Genomic DNA, 12,601 nt, shown 5'->3' with positions numbered 1-12,601 from the left:
TTTCCAGCTGTAAAGAGACCTTCGGCCAGTGAGGGGAGCCATTGGCTTGGCCTATGCGTTGCTGAAATGCTGCTGAGGATCAGACGCTGCCAAGGTTCTCCACTCTCCAAAGCCGGTCTATTTCGTACCTGCTCCAAGATGCGCACGCAGGATGAAAAAGAAATGAAACAGGGGTTGATGACAGTAGCTGTACGCCTAACATCACAGGAGACACTACACAATTATTTTCAATTGAACTTGAAGATGTTTATTGTGTTCTCATTTGGGTGGAAAACACGTCGCATCCGCTCACTTAGCGCAGCCTCGAGAAATACACCAGCGTAACCGGGGATAAGCATCTCCTACTCCTCGGCCACCTCAGGGACTGGTCACTCAGCGGAGTGACGGCCTCCTGCAGTAGCTGGGCACCAAGTCCCCCACTGATTAGTTTTCTCCTTTCAGGATAGGCAGCAGCTCACCGTTTTCTTTTAGTTCCTAAAAATAAAAAAGGAAACAATATCATGCGTATGAATATATCAACAATGCAAACATCTCAACACTGACAGACGGCATCTGTACCAGAGAACCAAAAGAAGCACCTCATTGGATCAAAACTCCACTCCACGAACCCACTCAACCTAAGAATCAAGCCACAAAAGCTGAGCACACTATCACATTACCAAAGTAAAGTTAAAACGGGGAGTTCCTGTTGTGCAAAAAAAAAAAAAAAAAAGGGAGTTCCCGTCATGGCTCAGTGGTTAACAAATACAACTAAGAACCATGAGGTTGCAGGTTCAATCCCTGGCCTCGCTCAGTGGGTTAGGGATCCGGCATTGCCATGAGCTGTGGTGTAGGTCGCAGACATGGCTCGGATCCCGCGTTGCTGTGGCTGTGGTGTAGGCCTGCGGCTGCAGCTCCAATTCGACTCCTAGTCTGGGAACCTCCATGCGCCGTGGGAGTGGCCCTAGAAAAGGCAAAAAGACAAAAAAGAAAAAAAAAAAAAAAGGTGGAGTTCCCATTGTGGAGGAGTGGGAAATGAATCTGACGAGTATCCATGAGGACACAGGTTCGATCCCTGGCCTCACTCATTGGGTTAAGGATCCGGCGTGGCTGTGGCTATGGCTATGGCTATGGCATAGGTCAGCAGCTGCAGCTCCAATCAGACCCCTGGCCTGGGAACCTTCGTGTCACAGACGTAGCCTTAAAAAGACAAAAAAAAAAGTTAAAAGGTGTTCTAAAACCAACAGTTTTGGGAGTTCCCATCGTGGCTCAGCGGAAACAAATGTGTCTATATCCACGAGGATGTGGGTTCGATCCCTGGCCCTGCTCAGTGGGTTAAGGATCTGGTGTTGCCATGGGCTGTGGTGTAGGTCACAGACGCGGCTCGGATCCCATGCTGCTGTGCTGTGGTGTAGGCCAGCAGCTGCAGCTCTGATTCGACCCCTAGCCTGGGAACTTCCATATGCCCCAGGTGCTGCCCTAAAAAGCAAAAATAAAACCAACAGTTTTTTTTTAGCATTAGCAAACAAAACAATTGGAGTGAAACAATGAAGCCTATCTTAAAAGCGCAATAAAGAGGGAAAAAGAACTTTTGAGTGACTGAAAAAAGGAGTACTGTGATATTACAGACCCCTCAGATACCACGTAAACGGGCTTCACTATTTCAACCCAGCCTGGAAAAGCCACAGTGTCATCATGTAAATGCAAGGACCAGAAACTATCAAAAAGATAAAGTAATGCAGCAAGTTTTTGTGCCCATTTTTCAGATCTAAAATTTGGAACATATTGAAATGAAACGTTCTAAATTTTGGAACAAGTTGAAACCTGATGACGTAAGATCAGTAAGACTTGGCAGTTTAAGATAAACATTTAATTTGATAGAACATTTCGAGTGATTCCAATCAATAAAACCACTGAAATCCACTGGTACTGCTCTCTGGACTAATCCCAAACAGGCCCACCCCCGTCACCCACACAGGGAGTACGGTCTGGGGATCCCCTATGCATTTAATGAGCAGACATCCGGCTGCACTGAAAGGCCAAGCAGGACTCCCCTGAGCACACGGCTGGGCGGCAGCGGGCCTGCAGCGTGGTGGGTGGACCAGGCAGCCCCTCAGGTGGAATCTGGACCCGGCGGCCTGCTGGCTGTGAGCAGGCAGACAGCTCCCGCACCTTCTGTGTCTCCTCACCTGCTGGGGGGACACACGGTGGCCTATGTAAAGCACCAGAGCAGCCTGCCCGCCCGGCGCCACACAGGTCCTTCGGAGACGGGTTAAATGGCACCCGCTCTAAATATCCTGACTCTCTTCAAGGGTCCGAGTCCACGCATTCCGAGGTGGTGACCTGTTCACTCTCCAGGGTGACCTGAACTGTGTACATATTACTTAGTAGGTATTTCTCTCAGAACATCAGACAGGCTGAGTCACTGAGTCACTCATTTATTTAATCACCCATTCAACCAAAAGGGCACCCCCTGCTCCTGCTGCGAGCACCAGGATTAAGGCGCCTGCACACAGCGGCGGTTTTAAGGGACCTGAGGATGAAGAGCCGCACACTCTGCAACAGACCAGAGCTGGCCGCACAGCCGCTGCTCCCAGGCCCCTTCTCCAAGGCCAAGGGCAACAAGAGCGCAGATTTCCAAGTGGCCACGTCCTCAGCAGGTGAACACAAACAGCCATATAACACCCTGTTTGTACCCAAAAAGAAGCTGCCCGTGCAGCTCAACCTTAGAATTAAATGAGATTTACTGACTGTATCTTTCCAAGAGTTACCAGTCACTCAGGTACAGGCTACAAAACCTTCAGATGAGAACAGGCACCAGAGTATTTAGGGTTTGAAGACTGTTGGTGTCTTACAAAAATTAAAAATATATATAAGGAGTTCCCCTCATGGCTCAGCAGTTGGCGAGCTCGACTAGCATCCATAAGGACACGGGTTTGATCCCCAGCCTTGCTCAGTGGGTTAAGGATCCAGTGTTGCTGTGAGCTGTGGTGTAGGTTGCAGACATGGCTCAGATCCCATGTTGCTATGGCTCTGGCGCAGGCCGGCGGCTACAGTTCCGACTGGACCCTTAGCCTGAGAACCTCCATATGCCTCGGATGCCGCCCTAAAGGACAAAATGACTAAATACACACACACACACACACACACATACATACATATATATATGTATGTATATATATATATATACATATATATATATAAAACATCACAAATGCAGATCTATTTTTGCTGCTTCAGAGTTATTCAAAAGCTACTTGGTCAAACTTTTTTTTCCTCCAGGAACAAGAGTTTATTAGGGAAAATGCCTCACTGGTTTGCTCAAGAAGTGTGACGTCAAATCTGAAACCTGGCAGGAGACAAGACTTGCACGGATGAAATGGAAACCACGGGGTCAGCGGTCCAAGGCGCAGCCCTGTGCTTAGGAAGCCTGAGGCCCGCCGGCTGACGTCGCTCAGCGCTGGCCCAGGCGGTAGGACGGCATGAGCCAAACGCTTTATCCTCGAAGACAGCTAAAGGCAGCAGCACTGCTCACTACTTGCTTTCCACTTAAAAAGTCGGAGATCCCACCTCAGAGAAAGTTTTCCAATGGGCCAGGCCAAGGGCCTGGGGCCCGGAAGCTCCCCCACGCCCACCGCCGTGGAGGCTGGCGCTTCCAGAGCAGAGCCCGGCCTTCCTGCCCAGCCCTCTCCTGCGCCCAGCCCCCGCCACCTCCTTCCACACCATGACACCCAGGGTGGGCCTGGGGCCGGGGGCAGGGCTGGAGGCTATGACAGCGGCAGCCGGCCCTGCGGCTCTGGGCTAGCCAGAGAGCACCGGGGCACACAGCTGCTAGCAGGTGGGGGTGCCCTAAGTTCTGGACTTCAAATTCTGTAAGAAAAGTCAGGTCCATTTAAAATTCAGTTATGATGTATTTAAAGAAAACCAGAGAAGGAACTGAAGCACCACAGAAACGGTGCTTACAGTCTGACAGAGGCCCCGGTTTTCTAGCACCTGAGAACCAAAGTGGGGACTCGGAGATGACCTCCTGCAACCTTGCATGTTTCTCTTAGGAAACTGAGGTCCATGGCCTCAGGTCGCAGGGGCACGGCCAGCAGGGCGAGGTCTGCAGCGGGTCTCTGCCTGGTGTCCCTTTCTCCATCAAATGAGGACATGTTAGGCAAAATAAAATGACACCAGAAAATAGCACAATCACGATAAATAAACTTAAAAGGAGGAGAACTTCAGGAGCAAGAGCAAAACAAACATTTCTGGCTGGAATAATCCATAAATGATTAACAGCTGAGAGGGGCCTTGAAGGGTAGAGAAAGCATAGTTTAAAACGGAATGTGTGGAGTTCCCATCGTGGCTCAGTGGAAACAATCTGACTGGTATCCATGAGGACACAGGTTCGATCCCCGGCCTTGCTCAGTGGGTTATGGATCCGGTGTTGCCGTGAGCCGTGGTGTAGGTTGCAGACGTGGCTCAGATCCCGTGTGGCTGTGGCAGTGGCTGTGGTGTAGGCTGGCGGCTAGACCTCCGATTTGACCCCTAACCTGGGAACCTCCATATGCCGCAGGTGCGGCCCTGAAAGGACCAGAAAAGAATGGAAAGTGCAAGGGAACCCGAGGCAGAGGGTGAAGGAAGGCTGAGGCGTGTTAGGACTTGGCACAGCTCTGAGCCTGGCCACACCCCGAGCTGCTCTGAGTGCCGAGTTACCCTTGGGACCAGGGCCGGCAGCGACCCCGCGCTGGACGAGGTTCTGAAAGGGCCAGCCTGCAGGAGAGGCCGAGCAGTAAGGCAGCTGACCGGGCCGGCTCGGGGGAGGTGAGGGCGGGCCAGGGTACGTCAGCCGCAGAGATGGTGGCGCAGGTCCAGAAGTGATTAGACACGAGGCTAGACAAGAACGAGCCCACGGAAGGGACCGTTTCAAACACGCCCGAGTTTTCAGCTCTCCGGAATGGCAGGGGAACTCCACCCTTACCTTAACAATATCCAGGCCTCCGACCAGCTCCCCTTTCACATACAGCTGAGGGTACGTCGGCCAGTTGGAGTAGGTTTTCAACCCCTGCCGGACCTACGGAAACAACAGGAACCCTGAGACCTGCCTCTCGGGCCCTCGTGACTAAAGCTAAGACGCAGGACGAAACATAAAACACGGCTCTTACTTCCTCATCCTCCAGTATGTCGAACGTCTCGTAGTCGACACTGCAAAAAGGAAAAGCATCTTAACGAGAAAAGAAAGAGTTTTACACAAAAATCACAAAACCTATTTGATGTTTCAAAATTAGTGCAGAAAAGTAATACTATTTTGTTGCTAACAAAATGTCCTGTGCAAAACTGGAGGTGATTTTACTTCTTAATCCGTCAGGTACCACAGAGTAAGTCATCTCAAGATACACATTTATCTGGAGTTTTCTCTGGACAACATCAGGTTAGAGAGGGGTCAGCAAATGTCTTCTAATGGCTGAGGAGTAAACATTTGGGCTCTGCAGGCCACACAGACTCGGCTGTGAAGCAGAGAAGCAACCAGACAAGGCAGTAATGAATGGGCCTGTGTCTCAATAAAACTTTATTTACATAAGGAAGCAGCCAAATGCAGTTTGCCAACCCAGGGCTGGATTCTCACTCACCTCTTACACAGGCTCCATGTCCAGCCCTCTTGGGCCTGCTGCTCCCTAACCTACTGCCAGCTGTTTAGGGAGCACTGGCTGGGCTGGGGGTTGACCAGCCAGAGCGGCTCCACTGCTAACCATCTCTGCCCTATGGAGATGTGCTCGCTGCACCGAAATAAACTTCTTGCAGATCACACATGCCATGTCTAACATACATAAAGCCGGTGGGGGAGTTCCATGTGTGGCACAGCAGAAGCAAACCCAACCAGTATCTATGAGGATGCAGGTTCGATCCCCAGCTTCGCTCAGTGGGTCGGGGATCCGGCATTGCCATGAGCTATGGTGTTGGAGACAGATGTTGGCTGGGATCCTGTGTGGCTATGGTGTAGGCCAGCAGCTGTAGCTCCAATTTGACCCCTAGCCTGGGAACTTCCACATACTGCAGGTGTGGCCCTAAAAAAGCAAAACCAGGGAAAGCATTTGTGGTGCATATACACCAGTTGTATAAAAGAATAAAAATTCAACCACATCTTCTGAAAACGAGTATGACTGTATGACTGGATCCCCGCCGGGAGGCTGTGAGCACAGGCACAGTTCCGAAACCTGACCAAAGAAAATGCCACATGTAAGAAGCCAAATTTCGTTTTCCGTAAAATCAAAACCACCTTCATGAGGAAAGCCTGTTTACTTAGTAAACAAGTTCCCAAGAAAACAGTCAAAAACAGTCAAAAATAAATAACTTGACAGGATAAATCAGCAAGTACCAAAACAGGAATGTTTGAAAGAATAAAAAAGATTAAAAAAAAAAAAAAAAAAAAAAAAAAAAAGGCAAGGCCCCCACAAGGTAAGTCTCCCTTGGAGTTGATTGAGGAGCAAATATCCAGGCCCACAGTGTCTGGTAAAAATAGGAGCTTCTGGGACGATCCCTCCGTGAGCTAAGGAGTCCTGGGCCTGGGTGTGCAGAGTCCCAGAGGCCAGCGCGCCTCCTACAAGCTCACGACAAAGGTGCCTTTCAACCTCAATCCACCCTGGGTACCCAGGCCCTCAGGGCACACAGGTTTCGGCGTGGGAAGGAAGAGACAAGGGCGAGAATGCAGGAAAGGAACAGAGCACCAGGCGCCTCCTCCACGTTCCAATGGCTCCCAGCAAGACCCAGCAGTGGAGTTCAAGGACCCTGGGAGGCATTTGGCAGGTCTGGAGCTGGAAGGGTATATTCTCTTCCAGAGAAGCCCCTCTGCTCTGGGGTAACTGGTACCTCCAACCCAATGGGGATCAGACAGACGAGGGACAGAAAGCAAAGTTATGGAGACTTTCCGTCAAGTACGTCAGCTATGACAGGCCCAGACTTGTCCCATCCAGGCCTCGGGACCCAAGGGGACACGCTAGTGCTAGGGAGAGGTGGCCTAAGGGGGCCTCACTGGGTGCTGTGGCAGAGGGAAGACAGAGAAAGGGGTGTAAAAAATGACCCAAATCAAGCCGGGCTCTCCTACATTCTGGGTCACAATGAAGACGGGGCTGGGGCCAGAGGGCCAGAGCCGCTAGGCTCTCTGTGCAGTGATGGTGCCGCCATCATTTGGAGAGAACTGTGCTTCTCCTCTTGTTCCTGAAGCTGTATTTGAACCTGTGCTGCTCCACCCGGCCCGAGAATGCCCCAGCATTTCCACCACCACTTTCCCTGTCCCTGCGCAGGGCTGCCAGTCGACCTAAAGCCACAATTAGAACCTTACAATGGAGAAGCAGTTGAGAGAAGTAATAAAGAAGAAAAAATCAAATGACCTGAATCATTTGACAACCCCGTAGAACATGTGCTAAATATCTCTAAAGAAGTGGTTTTGTTTTTAACCACAAAAATCAACTGCAATTCCCTTACTTGGTAGCCACATCAAAAGCATGAGTGCTGCAATTGAATCTACCCTGCCTCTCAGATCCAGACAATGGCCTTTACATGCATCCTGCCGGTTTCATGAACTATTTGGAAACTAGATTTTTTTTTTTTTGTCTTTTTGCTAGAATATTTTTTAAAGAAAATTAAAAACCTATAATATACTTTCCCTAAAATATCTTCATGTATGGTAAGAACTCAGTTACTGAGAAAGGAGACAGTTATTTCAACTGTTGCCAAAGTACTTCCTTTACGTTACCAGTAAGGTGACACTGGCCAGAAAATTCTACTGTGGTCTAAGTGAAAGCATTCACAAAACATTATAGCAAAAATAAATACAAATATGTAAACAGATATAACAACTGAAAAGCATCAGTGGCAGAACTGAAAAGTTAGAATTTCTTAAACATACCATTTGGAAACAAGGTTTACTTACCCAGTACTATTTAGAATTTCCAGGATTTGTCTGCTGAAACCACACTTGGCTTCCTAAATTTACAAAAAAGACACATTTCAGGATGTACCGCCTTTTCCGCCCAGCCCCAGGTCGTGGTGGTATCTAATGCTCTGTCAGGGAACTGCACCTGCAGAAGGCAGCCACCACCACACCAGCCAGCCTCTCGGGCCTCGCCACACCCAGAGCCACCGGCCGACGAGACCCACATCTTCAAGATGGGCCATCCAACACGGGCCGGATGCACAGCCCTCGGCTGACCTGGCTTGTGAGCCCCTTCTCTACGTCCCTCATGACCACAATGCCATCTTTCTGTGACCTGCAGGGTCTTGTTTTCCTACTTCTACTTGCACTTCTTAAATTTTTCTTTCTTTTTTTTTTTTTTGTCTTTTTAAGGACCGCTCCTGCAGCACATGGAGGTTCCCAGGCTAGGGGGTCTAATTGGACCTCTAGCCGCTGGCCTACGCCAGAGCCACAATACCAGATCCGAGCCGAGTCTGCAACATACACCACAGGTCTCGGCAACACTGGATCCTTAACCCACCGAGCGAGGCCAGGGATCAAACCCACAACCTCATGGTTCCTAGTTGGATTCGTTTCCTCTGCGCCACAACGGGAACTCCAAATTTATCATTACATTACAGAGTACCAAACTTTTTTGAGGTTATGGAAAATCTTGGCTTTGTTTATGTGGGGTTTTTTTTTCTTTTCATGCCAAATCCCAACAATCCTGTAGAAAAGATTTGGCGCCACATAAACATCTCAGGAGCACCAATAATTCTGTTCCTAAAATCGAAGAATGCTTCCTGCACTCTCAGGAAAAAAAAAAAAAAATTTGAGAACAAAAATCTGCTTTAAATAATCATCAAAATGAAAAAAAAAAAAGACGGAATTAACTCCTTCTACTTTGTTTTAATAAATGCAGCAAACCAGTCAGACTCCAGGTCCTAATCCGGGGAATCCCAGCATGCTGACATTTATACTACCACCTTCCTAGGCATCCCTCTCACTGTAACGGTTCCATTAACTCCTGGCTCAGTTGGCTGTACTTGGCTCTAGTAACGTTCACACAGGTCACGCATGGCCGGGAATCGCGCCGTCACTCCCCAAGAGGGAGTGACGCTCCTGGGGGCCAGTGGCCCGCCTGACACAGCCCGCTCAGCAAGTGAGGCCGACTGAGGTCACCGCAGTTTATCCCTGCATATGGGCCTCGCCTTCTCCTCTCTGGAAAAGGCCGGCTCTGTCCAGCCCCACCCACCTCAACGACTGGTTGAGAATAGCATCGAGGTAGCAGAGCCCGCTCTCTGGAGATTCACCATTCGAATGCAATTACAAAGGATAAATAGTTTTGCTCAAACTATGGGTAGTGGTGATTTATCAAACCTGATATTCAAAACGATGCACAAGCAACATAACTTGCATCAATCAAAGCTAGAAGACCTATCGCATTACAAACAAAAACTGCCAAACTGTTCACCCAATAAGTTCTGAGCAGCCAAGATGCACCCCGATTTCTTTCCCATGTGGACACTCCTAAAGGAAGGTCCAGAGCTGCGAAGCTCCTGGAGCTCGGGACGCGCAGAGCCAAACGCCACGCTCCAGGAGCCACGGCAGCCAACAGAGCCAGGCCCCTATCAACCGTGCTGACCACGTCAGCTGACAAAGTCTGGCAGCAGAAAGAAATACACCCCACTGAGATGTTGATGATAAAGTCAAGCAAAATGTAGATTACTTTGTTTGATCTCCATAAGCACCAATTAAGGCCTGGATAACTTCCTGATAGCACTACAGCTTCATTAGCTAAAGCCTGGAAAAAAGATATAAGTGTCCCCTTGTTGCAGACGTTAACATCAAAAGAAATTACAAATAAAACCATTTTTGAGTTCTTTACCTGTTTGTTTCCCTTCATAAAGAGCATCACAGAAGCTTTATTTGTCAGTACTTTGAGCCTAAAGAGAGAAAATTGATATAAAATGGCTCAGCTCAATTATTAAACCCCACTTTCGCTCCGCTTGGTGAGTAACAGGCAGATCGGAAGGATGGCAGGAGGAGAGTTCACAGCTTTGAGGGGAATTAAACAAGCAAATGCACTGACATGTTCCTTCATTCCACCGTCTCCCTGAGCCACTGTAAAACACGACACGGCTGTTTAAGGCAATGGATGTGCCTTCGAGTTGCCATTTAAGCCCATCAACTCACAACTAAAAAAATAATAATAACCGGCTCAATAAGGACTTGTTTCATGAGGGACCTACAGACGGAGCCCACCCAGAACGTCCCTTCCCGGCCTGAGGCTGCACGGCTCCACCCTCTGGGTGCCCACAAGGCCTCGCCAGGACTCGAACCCCAACCGACACCAGCTGCTAAAATCAAATGCTCTCATCTTGACTTTACATCTGCTGTTTGAAACCTCAGGGTCTAACCTGCTGTCAGGAATGCTGCCTGTATAGAGCCTAGAGTCCCGTAAGGAACCTCGGAACAGTCCGTGTCAGGACGCGGGCCGCTGGAAGGCCTCTACGGCACCGTGTTCGCCTCCTTCCGCGTGCTCAAAACCTCCTCCAGGAACGAAGCTCTCGCAGAGACGCACAGACCATGCACAAAGCGAGGTCACTGCACTTTCATAGGGCACCATCAGCTGGTGCTCAGAAAGCTCCCCAACGCCCACCTGGATGCCTAGCTACCCGGATCCAGGGAACCAGAGTGGTCCCTCTGTCCCACCCACAGAGATGTCACCAAGCCCTGCACGCTCCAGGGCCCTTTAAATTATTACTCAAAATGTACTGCATTTTACTTTCTCTATAATTCTAGCCCATTATCGTCTGGTGGCTGAAACCTCAGGAGACACGGACACAGCACATCAGGAGAAGAGAGAGAAGGTCTGAGGAAGACGGGGACTTAACAACAGCAAGAGAAAACACACTGAAAGCAGATACAAGACTCTCTGGAAAGGAAGCTGGAAAAGGCAGAGCAGTCTTCTGAGGCCGCACGGCCTGCGTGGGCCACCAGGCTACCCAGCAAAATCCAACTGAGGACAGCAAAGCATCCTACGGCAGGGACCAGGAAGTCACTTCCTATCGAGAAGCCAGTCAAGGGTGTAATCACTGCGAAAACAGGGTGCTTCCAGGTCAGCTCGACATATACACAAACTATTTATGAAGATCACTTTATTAATCAAAACAGATCAACGAGGTGTAGCGTATGAAACACTGGGAAGTTCTCAAAATGTTAAATGACAAGAAAACTGCAAGACGCACCCAAGTCTTACCTTACAAACTCAAGCCCCAACTAGGAATGGCTGATATGCTACCGGATTCCGAAATAAATCACTTTTTAATCCTCTACATTAATTAATATTCTTTTACAATAAAATCCTAACTTCCTATAGGCCAAAGTCCAAAATTTCTGTAAGATAAAATCCCTAAGTGATCTTATGGCTCCACGTTCTCCTTGACCTCTAAGGTATCAGGGCTCTTAGAAAGGCAGTGAGAAGCCCCAGTGCTGACACGGGATCTCCAGGCACAGCAAGTGCTTTCCCCACTCAGCACTGTTCACACTGCTCTACCAGGACAGTGACAGTGACAGGCATCAGGCCTCCCCATGAGCAAACACCAGTGAGCGAGCAGGCTAGCTTCACACCACGAGCAGGAACCTGCACACCAAAACAACTGGATGCCAGGTCCGAAACACACAGGGAACTAAAATTTGGTCGTTCCATGATGACAATGACATTTCTATAAAAATAAAGAATATTCTCCACATAATCACTAAATTTTCTCAGGACAAATTAGACCTACCAAGTTTGCATGACTCTTTTGCAGACAACACAATTATGACCTCGGGGTACAAAAGCAAATCTTGATTTTTATATAGAAAGAGCAAGGCAAAAACTGAAAAATTTTAAATATTTTTAAAATAATAAACAGCAGGCAGAAACTCTTCAAACACTCACCTTTCCTCTAATTTGGGAGCTTTGGGGCAAATTGTATCTAGTTCTTTAGATGCTTCTAGCTCCTAAAATAAACGTATATGTAAGTTTAAGAAAACATTTATTAAACCATAAATCTCCTTAGTGATACCATAATACAGAATATTAGTGCATCACCTCATCAGAACTACTCTGTATTTATTTCAGATTCATATTCATAAATGTAAATTTAAAAATTTATACTTTAGATGTATTATACCACTTATGAATGTATGCTTAAACACGAAAATTCTTTATAAGGTGTAGATTTTTCGATTCTAACCTTGATTATATCAAGTCCTCCTATGAGCTCTCCAGAAACATAGAGCTGGGGGTAGGTGGGCCAATTGGAATAGGTTTTGAGGCCTTGGCGAACTTCTTCATCTGAGAAGATATCAAAACTGCTAAACTGGATATTATGTTTGTTAAGAATTTCCACCATCTGCTTGCTGAAACCTGCATACAGAAAAAGACAACAAAGGACTGAGTTTCTCTCTCTCACACACAGTTTTAAATTACTTTAGAGCGCATATTATCTACTGAACACAACAGGTGTCTGCCTCTGTTACCAAAGATTTAATTAGCATGCTGAATAGGATATAAAAAGGAAACAAATTACAAGAACCCCTTCTTTGACCTTGAACCACATCCCATGTTCAGGTAAGGCTTAACTTTTTAACACACCTGTAGGTGTTTTTCTTCTTAAGTGCATGTTTATTTATCAAAAT

General features: G+C 48.0%; 1 protein-coding gene across 2 annotated transcripts in view; it reads right to left on the bottom strand.

Moving 5' to 3' along the window:
• Nucleotides 1-224: 224 nt before the first annotated feature.
• The window catches only part of GLRX3 (glutaredoxin 3), a 35,602-nt gene continuing 23,225 nt past the window's right edge, over nt 225-12,601 (bottom strand). Inside the window, exons 5-11 of one of the 2 annotated variants that reach the window (XR_002338282.2) lie at nt 12,157-12,329; nt 11,859-11,920; nt 9,801-9,858; nt 7,892-7,944; nt 5,127-6,176; nt 4,943-5,035; nt 225-474 (exon numbers count right to left, since the gene is read on the bottom strand). Coding sequence is in view for 1 of the 2 variants with exons in the window: in NM_001243896.1 (NP_001230825.1) it covers nt 424-474; nt 4,943-5,035; nt 5,127-5,166; nt 7,892-7,944; nt 9,801-9,858; nt 11,859-11,920; nt 12,157-12,329 (530 nt within the window). In the remaining variant the exon portion in view is untranslated. 2 annotated transcript variants of the gene reach the window in all.

This window comes from Sus scrofa, chromosome 14 (genome assembly GCF_054392235.1).
Source record: "Sus scrofa isolate SSC_HxYL_T2T_F1_AM1 chromosome 14, Sscrofa_HxYL_maternal_Yorkshire_Landrace_v2.0, whole genome shotgun sequence".
NCBI lineage: Eukaryota > Metazoa > Chordata > Mammalia > Artiodactyla > Suidae > Sus > Sus scrofa.
The sequence above is the reverse complement of the archived record's forward strand: the minus strand, read 5'-3'. Positions and strand labels throughout refer to the sequence as shown.